The following is a 14,901-nucleotide window of genomic DNA, read 5'->3' as shown; positions in this document are numbered from 1 at the left end:
CCTCTCTCTCTCTCTCTCTGTCTGTCTCTCTCTCTCTCCTCCCTCTCTCTCTCTCCTGTCTGTCTCTCGTGCTCTCTCTCCTGTCTGTCTCTCTCTCTCTGTCTCCTCCCTCTCTCTCTCTCGTCTGTCTCTCGTGCTCTCTCTCCTGTCTGTCTGTCTGTCTCTCTCTCTCCTCCCTCTCTCTCTCTCCTGTCTGTCTCTCGTGCTCTCTCTCCTGTCTGTCTGTCTCTCTCTCCTGTCTCTCGCTCTCTCTCCTGTCTGTCTCTCTCTCTCTCTCCTCCCTCTCTCTCTCTCCTGTCTGTCTCTCTCTGTCTCTCCCTCTCTCTCTCTCCTGTCTGTCTCTCTCTCTCTCTCCTCCCTCTCTCCTGTCTGTCTCTCGTGCTCTCTCTCCTCCCTCTCTCTCTCTCCTGTCTGTCTGTCTCTCTCTCTCTCCTCCCCCCCCCTCCTGTCTGTCTCTCTCTCTCTCTCTCCTCCCTCTCACTCTCTCTCTCCTGTCTCTCTCTCTCTCCTCCCTCTCTCTCTCCTGTCTGTCTTTCTCTCTCTCTCCTGTCTGTCTCTCTCTCTCCTCCCTCTCTCTTCTGTCTGTCTCTCTCTCTCCTGTCTGTCTCTCCTGTCTCTCTCTCTCCTCCCTCTCTCTCTCTCCTGTCTGTCTCTCTCTCTCTCCTCCCTCTCTCTCCTGTCTGTCTCTCTCTCTCCTCCCCCTCTCTCTCTCTTCTGTCTGTCTCTCTCTCTCCTCCCCCTCTCTCTCTCTCCTGTCTGTCTCTCTCTCTCTCTCTCTCCTCCCTCTCCTGTCTGTCTCTCGTGCTCTCTCTCCTGTCTGTCTGTCTCTCTCTCTCTCTCCTCCCTCTCTCTCTCCTGTCTGTCTGTCTCTCTCTCTCCTCCCTCTCTCTCTCTCTCTCCTGTCTGTCTCGCTCCTCCCTCTCTCTCCTGTCTGTCTCTCGTGCTCTCTCTCCTGTCTGTCTTTCTCTCTCTCCTCCCTCTCTCTCTCTCTCCTGTCTGTCTCTCGTGCTCTCTCTCCTGTCTGTCTTTCTCTCTCTCCTCCCTCTCTCTCTCTCCTGTCTGTCTCTCGCTCTCTCTCTCCTGTCTGTCTCTCTCTCTCTCCTCCCCCTCTCTCTCTCCTGTCTCTCTCGTGCTCTCCTGTCTGTCTGTCTCTCTCTCTCCTCCCTCTCTCTCTCTTGTCTGTCTCTCGCTCTCTCTCTCTTGTCTGTCTGTCTCTCTCTCTCTCTCCTGTCTGTCTCTCGCGCTCTCTCTCCTGTCTGTCTGTCTCTCTCTCTCTCTCTCTGGGAACGAGAGTCTCTTCACTCTCACACTGTATTTGAGCAAACTTTGGAAACATGAAGGTTTTCAACTGTAAAATAAAGCCTATAAATGAATTTCTGGGGCTATACAAATCAAATCAAAATCAATTTTATTTATATAGCGCCAAATCACAACAAGCAGTTGCCCCAAGGCGCTTTATACTGCAAGGCAAAAGCCATACAATAATCACAGAAAAACCCCAACGGTCAAAGCGACCCCCTATGAGCAAGCACTTGGCGACAGTGGGAAGGAAAAACTCCCTTTTAACAAGAAGAAACCTCCAGCAGAACCAGGCTCAGGGAGGGGCAGTCTTCTGCTGGGACTGGTTGGGGCTGAGGGAAGAGAATCAGGAAAAAGACATGCTGTGGAAGACAGCAGAGATCAATCACTAATGATTAAATGCAGAGTGGTGCATACAGAACAAAAAGAGAAAGAAACACTCAGTGCATCATGGGAACCCCCAGCAGTCTAAGTCTATAGCAGCATAACTAAGGGATGGTTCAGGGTCAAGCAAGAAGCACAGCAAGCAGCAGAAGGAGCTCTTTTTACCTGAAGACTGCCAGAGGTTTTTTTTCCGTTGCTCGGCTCTCTGCCGGCGGGGGTGGGGCAGATTATAAGATATTGAGAATGTCTAGCTAGACGCTACATGACAGATGTAAAGCGGGTTCTCTTTGGTTTGCCACATCCAGAGATATGTGTGAAACTTGGAAATTACAGAGCAGGCAGCAAGCTGCACTTTGTTAATACCAGCCTGCGTTGAATATGAGCCGGCCTCGTATAGGCACCGGCTCTGCACACGGTTAAAAAAAATAAATGCCCGGGCTATTAATAAAGGAAATACGGTAAAAGCATTTATTTTAGTTTTTATCTACTATTTGATCACTAAGTGAGTCACAGAACTTGATTTTTCACCATTCTAACTGTTTGTTTTCTGTCAGAGCTGTGAAATGAAAATTGTGAAATCTGAGGAAAATTTGCAGGGGGTCGAGCCGGGGTCTAGGGCCCGTGACGCCCCAGAAACCAAATTAATTTTGTATCTAATGATACATTTTCAGCATCTCCTGGAAGAAAATAATCTCAAAAGAAGAGCATATTCAAATGATCCCAGACTCAACCTTTCATTTGAACTGCCAATGATAATGTTGAAATAACAGAATATGACATGGAAGTAGGACCTGGAATGATTTTCCTTTTAATTGTAAACCACATTATGCATTAATTCAGAACAATTAAACTACATGAAATTCATGAAGACTGAAAAGACTGCTCAAGCATTTCAAAAACCACAGCTAAAGCTTGTAGAATACTTTCAAAATCAGGGTAAAATATCAGTAACATATCTTATAGTAAAAAAGTCACATGTTGTGTAAATTCCAGTAAATCCAGTGTCTTTTTTCCCCAGAAAAAAATTCTACATTAATTAAAAACTCATTTACATTCTTGTGTAAATTCATGTAAATCCATTCAAAGCCACAATGTCTTTTTCCAATGAAAGAAAGTCTAGATTAATAATAAAAAAAGAGTCACATAATCTTGTCTAAAATCCTGTTTGAACAGCACAATGTTTATTTTCCAGGGAGAGAAAAATTCTTACCGTGTTTCCTGACTGCACAGTTCGCTTTTCCCGTTTCTTTTATCTTTTAGGTATATTCATGAAGCGAGCGACAATTCCACGGATTCTTGTCCTTGTCAAACTTTTTCAAATCATCTTTGTCGCCATCTTCTTCACTCTGTGACACAGACATGCTGCAAAATTCTTCTGTTAAAAACTTGAGAGCTCTAAAAGTTTACAATGTCCACATGCTACTTTTAGCTTAAGCATCTTACAGGAGCCACTCAGCGTCACTGCAGCAACCAACCAGTCCCGCTTTAGGACAACTGTCGCAACAGCTACGCTTTGAGTGGCATTTTCCCTCTGCGAAGATCCGCGGATCCGAGGACACAGATTTGTATCTGTAACACACAGATCACACGTGGACTTATAAAACTTGCATGATGTAAAAAAAAAAAGACGCTTTGCGATAGACATTTTAATTGTGACGATCACAATCACAGAGTACAACACTAACACGCCCGCCCCTCCTCCCCATGATGAAATCATCGGAATTCCTCAGATCCACGAAGTTTTCACAGTCCTGCCTGTATATGTTCAACTACATTTGTACATAGATCCCACACAGGCATGGAAAGAGATTAAGAGAAAACAAGTAGAGAAAGCAAAGGGAGTGAGAGAAGTGATCGGTGCATGTTTGTGGGTCTATTTTCTTTCACTGTGAAAGTGCCTGTAAGGTTGACATGGCAATAAAGTACTGAATCTTGAAGGGGAAGGATGAAAGTTACTTGAATAAGAGATCCCTCATGTTACTTAGTATAACATTAAAATTAGAAGAGAAAGGACAACAGAGGACACACAAAGGAATACAAACACTAAGTTCGCTGTTAATCACCAACAGAGGTTTTACCAACAGTGCTAACATCTACTGGATTTAAGCACTAATCTCCCTAAGCTATAGGTCTGGAACATGCTTATCAACAAAGCAGCCTTCCTCCTCTTCATCTCAGCTACAAACATCTGCTGCAGTGTGATAGCTCATGCTGGACATTAATTTGGACAAATGTATTACCTAAACTGACAAGAGCAGTTCAACACTGATGAAAAACAATACAGTAAAAGTAGTTTTCCAGTTCTGTTTTGAGGATGTCATGCTTTGGAGTTCTCACCTGCATGTTTGTGGTGAGGATGTGCTTTGTAGCCCTGCTGACCGCTGCCCTGCTGCAGGAACAGAGCAGCACCCTTCACCATGAAGAAGCTCTCACTCAGGCTGCAAAATAAATGTGAGCCAAAAATTACAAGCATGGCAACAAAGTCACTACATTAGACATGTTCAGCAAATCAGCACACTGGCTGCACATCGGAGAATGTCCCAACTTGTTCCACGGGCAGTGAACAGAGGATAAGAAGTGTGACAAATTAAGTATTTGGTTTGAACAACAAGGTACAGTTTATAAGTTTATAAGGCAACAAGATGAGCATTGATGTGTGCTGCTGGTGTATTACTGCAACAGCCAAGTAGAAAAACCCAAATGCCATGTGGGACGGGGGCACTTCTGGTCTGCAGCACCCATGAATCAATGATTTCACACTTGTTTTGTTTAAAAAAAAAACAAAAGCAGGGGTGGTGGCCAAGTGGTTAGTGCACTTGGTTTAAATGCGGAAGGTTCCCGATTCAAACCCCACCTCTGCCACATTTCTCCATGTAATGTGGAGACGTGTCAGGAAGGGCATCCGGCGTAAAACCTGTGCCAAATAAAGATGAAGATCCCACTTGGATCTGCTATGGTGACCCCGAGTGAAAACAAGGAAGCAGCCGAAGGAACTTGCTTGATTAAAAAAACAAAACAAAAACAAAAGGGCACTTTCAGATTAAGATTTAATGTTGGCAACAAGTAACATAACTCATGGACTGTGGTAAGAAATAAGTGAAATGTTTCCTCTAGGCTACTATTAATCACTCTTTTTCATTTCACTTACAGAGAAACGATGTGACCATAGCCATAAATCTATGTGGCAGCACACTTGAATCCATGCACCTTGTATTTGACTGCCAAATCATTATATCATTAAGGGCCCTGTCGCAATGAGCATGAATGAGCATGAATGCAGCCGATTCAGGTCCAATGGGAAAAAAAAAGCCAAACTTCGAGGTGCGGTCGGGAGGGACAGACATTCGGACAGCTGTGTATGAATGCCATTCTTGTTGGGAAAGTGTAATGACACGGACCCACAACAGGGGGCGTAAATGAACGGACAATAGATAAGCCAAAAATACAACACTTTACTGTTGTGAAATGTGCACAACGAAATACAGACAAATGCAGAATTTGGATCACAGTCAAAAGTACAAAGGTGACATGTGGGCAGGCTCAAGGATAGGAGACGTCCGTCCAGAGAAGAGCCGGATCCCACACGATTTCCACTGCCACTGAACCCGGAGGATACTGGAGCCGCCAAGTCCTGAGTCCCCAGGTGGCCACCGTCTCCGGCTGTCGGATCTGGTACTGCTGGCAGGAAACAAAAACAGAAAACGAGGTGAGCGTGTTTGATACTCAGTAACTCCTCGTACCAGTTCAATTCATGCAGGTGGGAATTACACCTCCACCTCCGCAAATATGAACACAGTCTTTTACAGAACCTGAACAGTCACTTGTCTCACTGATCGTGAAGGGTGCGATCCGTCACCCTGCCGTCACCGACCAGCTCAGCCTCCAGCTGACGCAAGTAACCAGGTACGCCTGTAACAGACAGACAAACAGTTGAAGTGCGATACGGCACAGATACGGCTGAGGATTATTACCTCTAATGGTAGGCGATATCTCGGCAGCGGGGTGGAGATGTCGTCCGGCTCTTGTAGGGTGAGTAATGACGTGGTGATTGGTGACAGCTGTCATAGTTGATGAGTGACAGCTGTCACTCCCGGCTGTTCCCGCGAGGCGGCAGCGCCCTCTTGTGCCCGAAGCCCGCACTTCAGGCAGGGCGCCCTCTGGTAGTGGGCCAGCAGTACCTCCTCTTCAGCGGCCCACACAATTCTACTACTTAGGATGGCAGAATCAACTCATTCATGTACATCCCGTGCATATGCTTATGAATGCAGTTCAACTCTAGTTGGAACCCAGTACAAACACCCAGAATGCTGTCAGAATGCAGTAAGAATGCTCTCGAATGCCTTGCGAGTGCGGTCCATTCACCACCAGAAGTGGATGGATGGATAGCTTTATTGTCATTGTCATTACAACAACGAGATTGCCACACTCACATTCCACAGGCAAACAGCAATTAATCCACAATTATTACTTGTTTACCGTAATAATAGCACACATCAGAATTAAGACAACACATATACATTTGACACTGTTTATGTGCACTAAACTTAAAATACTCCATTTTCTAAATTGAGGCGATGTGAGTGTGTGGTAGCCGCTGCAACTGGAGTCGCGCCGCCTGCCAGCTTGGGAAGAACGGGGGCCTGCCGCAGGGGGGGCAGGAAGGGAGTAAAGGGAAAAGCTGGATCATGCTTCAGTCCATGTGTAAGTCTGTCAGTTTATTGTCTTTGTGGGTTGAGATAAGAATGGAGCCGAATAATCTCACCAAGGCCTGAATAAATTCCTCTGGAGGTAAACAGTGGCCAATTTGTCCTTGAGGCTAGATAAGCCTGGAGTGTTGTAGCTGAGCAGTAAAAAACACTTTTAACAGTTCCACTTGAACAGCCAAATCCCAATTATGAATTTAGAATATTCCCAATTATGAATTAAGAATATTCACCGGCCTCTGAAACCTTCAGCTTCAACTGCAAGGCACGTATCAGCATCCAATTTGCGTCTGAGTTCAAGAGTCAACGCAGTCTGAGAATGCACTGCCTTGCCAAACTCGTTAATCATGACGGACAAGCGAGGGCCCGTGGTTCTTGATGCCGAAGTCTTGCCAATTTTCCGGTAGATCAGGGCAGCACATAAGCCAAAAAGTACCAGCCCCTTTCTAGCCTTCCACCTAGACTAGGTGGAAGGCTAGAAAGGGGCTGGATGGGCGTGGCAGAGCAAGTGCTGTGGCAGAGCAAGTGCTGTGGTCTGCTATCTTCTGAAGACCTGCCATGTCTTTCTGCTAGATGTCGCATGATGTCCAACCTATGAACTGTGAACATGTGAACTAGGGTCCTCTGATGATCGCATAACTGTACTCCATGTAACCGTGTGTGTTCAGAGTATTACGGCCATCAGGACACCAGCATGCACACCCATAATCGTTATTACCACTACGGCCACCGGCAACAGCCACCAGTCTGCAGTGTATCGCAGTAAACCCATAATCAGGGGACCCTGGATGACATATAGGTTCAGGTGAGTTTTACTGTACGTGCAATCTTAAAAATTACTTTTAATTATTCAGCACTCAAAACCAAGCATCAGAACAGCTTGTCTTAGCCAAACATGATTTTGTAATAACAATGAACTTGTTTTGTGCATCACACAACAAAAACCCACCACCCTCAGTGTCACAGATATAAAAGTTCCACAGCAACAAAACATGGGGGTGGACACTCTGTTGTGTGGGCCGCTGAAGAGGAGGTACTGCTGGCCCACCACCACCAGAGGGCGCCCTGCCTGGAGTGCGGGCTCCAGGCACCAGAGGGCGCTGCCGCCTTATGGGAGCAGCCGGGGTGACAGCTGTCACCCATCACTGGACACAGCTGTTCCACTCAGCACAGAGGTATATCAGGAGGACGGCGTCTCCACCTCAGTGCCGAGATATCGCCTAAGACTGAGGTAACATTCTCTGCATTTATATTCTGAACAACCAGCTAAAACTTGTTAAACCTTTTCAGGACTGTTGACTACTGGTAGCTACATTGCTTGGATAAGTACTCACCTTCCTGCTATACATTGACAAGAGGTGGAGGCGGCTTCTCCCCTCTCCGTTACTGGGTGCTGTCGCATCCACACCTGTGTGTTGTTGCTCTCTCCCGCCAGCAGTACCGGATCCGACGAGCGGAGACAGTGGCCACCTGGGAATTCGGGACTTGGCGGTTCCAGTATTTCCAGGGTTCGGTGGCAGAGGAGATCTGGGTGGTTCTGGTTCGACTGAGACGGACGTCTCCTACCTTCGAGCCTGCCCACACGACACCAGCGGATTCGACCACAAATTGTGATTGTTGTATTCATTGTGCTCGTTTCACAATAGTAAACCTTGTTATTCACCTTCCTCCATTGTCCGTTCATTGCGCCCCCTGTTGTGGGTCCGTGTTCCTACACTTCCACAACACACTCCTCACAAAAGCCTTTGTCTCACTTTGGGGTTTTTGTTACGGTTGGTTCTCTGACATTTACGTAGAAGGCTTTCAGTAGGATCTACTGAAAGGGAATGATGGACACAGCAAATCATATATTTCATCTAGAAATGGGACTGAAAACGTGATATTTCATATCTTCTGAGAAAAATGTTTTCAAAATCCCTCCTTGTGAAATCTGCAAATGTGTTAATCGCATAAAATGTGGAACTTGTCTTTATGTGCAAATCAAGAGCTGTTACACTGATTTGCATTCCTCACAGCTCCACTATCCCTCAATCTGCAGCACCCTGCTATCAGCTTCTCTGTAAACACAGGGATTAAACATATATCAGGTATCAAATCATACAAAAACTATGATGGAAAAACTGCCAGATAAACTCAAGGATTTCAAGCTTGTATAGTACCAAGTAGGGCTGGGCGATATGACTTAAAATTCATATCACAATAAAATTGAATCCCTTCACGGTAATGGTATATATCACAATATAAACTTAAGTGTAACAGTTATAATGGAAGCGTTCCTGAATGGGTCATACAGTCCCTTTGCAAAGCTAAATTGATTAAAATACACAAATAAAAAACAACAAAAAACAAGACATGTTAGACATGTATTTTTGTGAATTGGAATAATCTCATTTCGCCATTCCTGCTTCTGTCCAGCAGGAGGCAGTGTTTGTATGCTTTTGGTGGCATGTTGTCCAGAAAGACCTCAGAGACCTGCCACGTGGGTTGATGATCCTGATTTGCTCATGTCGTGGGGTTCCACCAATCATAAAGCTTTCTGCAAATATGACCATAAAATTCACAAAAGAAATTGCGGAAATTATTAATCATAACTCAGGTTATAGTAGGCCTATTAACATAATTTAAAAACTCGTATAAAGCTTGAAGCGTGCACTTTTAAAACAGACTGAAACAGAGACTGAGTTTAATGGGACAATTGCTTAATTCATTCATGTCAGGCGACTCCAGAGGGTTAAAATAGCTTATATTTTACACTCATACAAGAAGTTTTAATCTACCAAGGTGAAGGTGGAACCTGTGACCAAAGCACTGACTGCAGCTTTTTCCCGTCGCCCAGAGTCACTGAGGAAGATATAATGACGTCATCAACAAGCATTACCGCGATTGGTCGGTGGAGTCTAAATCTACCGTCGGCCAAATTTATTCCGTGAAACGAATATATAGTTGATATTGCCCACCCATAGTACCAAGAGGATGCCAACATATCAGATCATGCAATGAAATGGCAGAAATTTATCAATTATCAAAAATCACAGTTACCTCAATGTAATTTTGATGGTACTATATTTTAACGGACCAATTTTCAATCAATCAATCAATCAACATTTATTTATAAAGAGCTTTACAGCACCGACTGCTGTCCAAAGTGCTTAACATTAAAAACACAAATTCACAAAAATAAAACACATACAGAATAAAATTTTAAAACAGCACAGAAAAAACATGAATTTTAGTGACTGATTCTGACTGATAGCTTCAAATGGCATTACATAACAACTTCAGTGTTTCCTCTACAATAGTACAAGCCCAGCAAGCTGCCAGGATGGAATATTGTTTTTAATAATGCCAATGACAATTAATGCCAATAATGTAATGAAAAATAATGTCAAATTTCCATTAATTTTGAAATCACTAACTAACTACTAACTAAATAACTAACTATTTTCAAGATATATTAATGTTTAAGTCATACTACAGAAAAATATCAGTATCTAAAGTTCTGCTCCTGACTTATAAGACACTGAATATTTGTGCACCCGCTAATAAGGATAAGTAGTTTGTGCCATATCTACCAACACTCTCTGAAACCACAGAGTGTTGGCATGCTTTGCATTAAGAAAAAGACTGCAGATAGCAGAGAGTTCTTCTTTTCATGAATCATTGCTTTGAAATAGTTTACCGACTGAGGTCAGGCCACTGAGTTCTACTGAGGTCTTTAAAACTCTGGATGCATCTGTTCTCAGCTGCCTATACTTGGGGGTATGCAATGTGGCATATTATTGTTTTCACTTTATATATGTATTTTATTTCATTTTAATGTTTTACTATTTGCTTATTCATTGTTGTTTTATTGATTTAATGCTGTGGAGCACTATGTGGCAAAAGTGCAAAACAAAAATAAAATAATTATTTTTGTTATTAGATTTAAATGGTTCCAACTTCTGACAAACATGCAAATTTATTTCCTTTCACTTTTTCTATCACTATCAACTGAATGTTGCAGTGTTAAGCTTGTTACTCAAGCCAAACAAACAATCACCTGAGAACTTAAACTGTGATGCACATCTTACCAATTTCTTACATTTTATATCTCAAATGACAAATTAAACACAATAACAATCAACAGATTAATGGCCAATAACAATAATTGTAAACTGGAGGCTTACGCCATAATCCTGGGTAGTTTAATTAAAAATAAATGTTACAAAATGATCAGGAATAATATAACTTACTGATATAACTGGTATTCTAACTACTAGAGAAAAACATCCACAGACCAGAGACACTTTCAAACCTTCTTAAAATGTTAAAGAATGTGTGGAATCTCAAAACCCATCAAAAAACCTTCTTTTCAGCAGTTCAAAGTACATTTTAAAGATTCTGCTAAACTCACATGCGATTGATCTCACTCTGGGTCAATACAGCATTCTCCACAAAATACGGTATCATCTTCATTATAGCCTTCTGAATAGGTTCTACAACCAGATGCATCCTGTTGACCAATTGGAAGTTAGTCCTCTTCGGCACAAACTAACACCTCTTCGTCTGTCTCAAACACAGTGAAACAGCACAGTGCAAAAGAACTTAAGGCAGTTTGAAAGCTTGGTCTACAGCTTTGAGTGACAGACTGACTGACAGCTGGCACTCAGCTGTGGTGTTCAGCAGACAAATGCCATCTGTTTAGACGCCACTCCCTCTTTTCCTCCGCCCTCATCTGTACTGCTCTGTGAGAGGAGCTGTGAGGAAGAGGGGAGTCATACTGCTGAAGTGATTCGCTGCAGGCTCTGCCCAACGCCTGAGGCTGAACCAACTGCTGTGACGTCTCTTTCTCTCACTCATTCAGTTAATTTCAGTCTTTTACATTTGAGGTTCTTAAAGCATGATGGCTAGGCTCCTCGGGCACTGCATTTCTTCTTTCTGTAACACCTTCTGTAACACAAAGCGCCTTGGGGCAACTGTTGTTGTGATTTGGCGCTATATAAATAAAATTGATTTGATTTGATTTAACACAAACTCTGTGGCACTTTCCATTTCCACCAAGGTTGATACAGTTCCTGAAGCAGTACGCCTACATTTCACAATAAAGCAGTGCAAAACATCCACCTCCATGATGTTGCATTGCTGTCCAACAAAAATTAGGTTTTAAAAAAAGCCATCCAGTTCTCTCACTCTGACCTTCTGGGGAAGTAAGATTCAAGTTGAAGAAGACAAAAGAATTTTGGCAAGAATGACCAAATGTGATGTCTTGATGTGCATGCCACCTTATGGGACAACTGAATCCAAGGTAGTGTGCTTCCTGGGAGTTTAACATGTGAGCCAAGTATGGATTGAAAGGGCAGTGAGAACTGGCAAGCTGCCAAAATGTCCCAATCTCATTATATCCAGGCTTAAAATGGAGGGATTATCTTGTCTCTTTCCTCCAAGTAACCACTGCTACCTGTCACTCATTAATATCTACCACAAAACAAACTACTGAGTTATTAGACAGTAATATGTCAAGTTATGGAGGAGCTGTTGCTATTTATGGATTTGCCTAACAGTGACCACTGTAGATAGAATGGAGTGTTAAACAGCTGACCTAAAAAAAAAAAAAATCACACAATCATTATTCCATAGAACTGCCAAAATTTAAGCCTGTTGATTTATTTCATCCCCATTCATTCAGTTTTTTCAGACAGACATAAATACTGTGGGCACATCGAAATGATATTCTCCTGTTAGTGTGAACAGATTTAATTACAATCAATAGCTCTAAGTCATAGATAACCAGATCCCTTCTACTGTCCTCGACAACAGGATGACGTCTACAACCCCTGGCAAAAATTATTGAATCACCGGCCTCAGAGGATGTTCATTCAGTTGTTTAATTTTGTAGAAAAAAGCAGATCACAGACATGACACAAAACTAAAGTCATTTCAAATGGCAACTTTCTGGCTTTAAGAAACACTATAAGAAATCAAGAAAAAAATTGTGGCAGTCAGTAACGGTTACTTTTTTAGACCAAGCAGAGGGAAAAAATATGGACTCACTCAATTCTGAGGAATAAATTATGGAATCACCCTGTAAATTTTCATCCCCAAAACTAACACCTGCATCAAATCAGATCTGCTCGTTAGTCTGCATCTAAAAAGGAGTGAGCACACCTTGGAGAGCTGTTGCACCAAGTGGACTGACATGAATCATGGCTCCAACACGAGAGATGTCAATTGAAACAAAGGAGAGGATTATCAAACTCTTAAAAGAGGGTAAATCATCACGCAATGTTGCAAAAGATGTTGGTTGTTCAGTCAGCTGTGTCTAAACTCTGGACCAAATACAAACAACATGGGAAGGTTGTTAAAGGCAAACATACTGGTAGACCAAGGAAGACATCAAAGCGTCAAGACAGAAAACTTAAAGCAATATGTCTCAAAAATCGAAAATGCACAACAAAATAAATGAGGAACGAATGGGAGGAAACTGGAGTCAACGTCTGTGACCGAACTGTAAGAATCCGCCTAAAGGAAATGGGATTTACATACAGAAAAGCTAAACGAAAGCCATCTTTAACACCTAAACAGAAAAAAACAAGGTTACAATGGGCTAAGGAAAAGCAATCGTGGACTGTGGATGACTGGATGAAAGTCATATTCAGTGATGAATCTCGAATCTGCATTGGGCAAGGTGATGATGCTGGAACTTTTGTTTGGTGCCGTTCCAATGAGATTTATAAAGATGACTGCCTGAAGAGAACATGTACATTTCCACAGTCATTGATGATATGGGGCTGCATTGTTGTGTGGGCTGCCAGAAGAGGAGGTACTGCTGGTCCACCACCAGAGGGCGCCCTGCCTGAAGTGCGGGCTTCAGGCACGAGAGGGCGCTGCCGCCACGGACACAGCCGGGGGTGACAGCTGTCACTCATTATCTCCTGACAGCTGTCACTCATTCATGCTTCATCATCTCACTCCATAAAACCCGGACATCTCACCTCATCGCTGAGATATCGTCAAACCGTTCAGGTAGTATTCTCAGCCTTGAAAGGGAACTGTGTATCAGTCTGAACTCTTTTTTGCAGCCGCTTTCCTGTGGTGTTCCGTGTCTGTGTGACCGGCGTTCGGTGTGTCCAGCAACGGCTCCGCTGCACACCTCTACCAGATAAGTGGGTAGACAGGAGCTGCACGAGTGTGTGTTAGAGGTGGAGGTGGCATTCCCACCGTTGTTGCTACTGGGTGTGCACACACCCATATCTTATTGTCTCTACTCCCTGCCAGCAGTACCAGATCCGACCTTCGAAGACGGTGGCCACCTGGGGACTCGGGACTTGGCGGCTCCAGTATTCTCCGGGTTCGGTGGCGGAGGAAATCGTGTGGTTCCGGTTCATCTCAGGACAGACGTCTTCTATCCTCGAGCCTGCCCACACGTCACCCTTGTGATTGACTGTCTGTTAAATTTCACATTCCTCTGTGTTGTGCTCATTCACAACAGTAAAGTGTTCATATCTGACTCTTTCATTGTCCGTTCATTTGCGCCCCCTGTTGTGGGTCCGTGTCACTACACTTTCCCCAACATGCATGTCAGGTAAAGGCACTGGGGAGATGGCTGTCATTACATCATCAATAAATGCACAAGTTTACGTTGATATTTTGGACACTTTTCTTATCCCATCAATTGAAAGGATGTTTGGGGATGATGAAATCATTTTTCAAGATGATAATGCATCTTGCCATAGAGCAAAAACTGTGAAAACATTCCTTGCAAAAAGACACATAGGGTCAATGTCATGACCTGCAAATAGTCCGGATCTTAATCCAACTGAAAATATTTGGTGGAAGTTGAAGAAAACCTACAACCTGCAAAGCTGATCTGGCAACAGCAATCAGAGAAAGTTGGAGCCAGATTGATGAAGAGTACTGTTTGTCACTCATTAAGTCCCTGCCTCAGAGACTGCAAACTGTTATAAAAGCCAGAGGTGGTGCAACAAAATACTAGTGATGTGTTGGAGCGTTCTTTTGTTTTTCATGATTCCATAATTTTTTCCTCAGAATTGAGTGATTCCATATTTTTTTTCCCTCTGCTTGGTCTAAAAAAGTAACTTTACTGACTGCCACAATTTTTTTTTTCTGATTTCTTATAGTGTTTCTTAAAGCCAGAAAGTTGCCATTTGAAATGACTTTAGTTTTGTGTCATGTCTGTGATCTGCTTTTTTTCTACAAAATTAAACAACTGAATGAACATCCTCCGAGGCCGGTGATTCCATAATTTTTGCCAGGGGTTGTATAACACCCTGTCCGAGCCAGGTATTCTAAGGTCATGCAGGCTCAGTGACATTTCTGGTGGAAATACGGGACAGCTGGATACGTCAGGTCAGGTGCATGTAGGAATTGGGCTGCAATATCTATCTACTGCTTGTGCATAAGGCCAAGAATTACTGTCAGGGATGAGAATGGGCAAAGAAAAAAAAAACTCTGAAAATCAGCAAGGGCCCAGGGGCCGTGCCCCTGGTGGGGGCCCACAGGTTTTGAGCATTTTAGA

The 14,901-nt window shown here is 43.4% G+C and overlaps 1 protein-coding gene across 3 annotated transcripts in view; it reads right to left on the bottom strand.

Annotated features, from left to right (window-relative positions):
* The window catches only part of ssh1a (slingshot protein phosphatase 1a), a 78,464-nt gene that overhangs the window by 30,184 nt on the left and 33,379 nt on the right, over nt 1-14,901 (bottom strand). For 2 of the 3 annotated variants that reach the window (XM_034170273.1, XM_034170275.1), the window contains exon 3: nt 4,021-4,121. In XM_034170273.1, the coding sequence (XP_034026164.1) occupies nt 4,021-4,121 (101 nt within the window). Of the gene's footprint in view, nt 1-4,020; nt 4,122-10,779; nt 11,037-14,901 lie in introns of those variants that run through there. The other variant, XM_034170274.1, reaches the window with a different exon arrangement.

Source organism: Thalassophryne amazonica, chromosome 5 (genome assembly GCF_902500255.1).
Source record: "Thalassophryne amazonica chromosome 5, fThaAma1.1, whole genome shotgun sequence".
In the NCBI taxonomy this organism is placed as follows: Eukaryota; Metazoa; Chordata; class Actinopteri; order Batrachoidiformes; family Batrachoididae; genus Thalassophryne; species Thalassophryne amazonica.
Note: the sequence above shows the minus strand (reverse complement) of the source record. Positions and strands in the feature narration are given on the sequence as shown.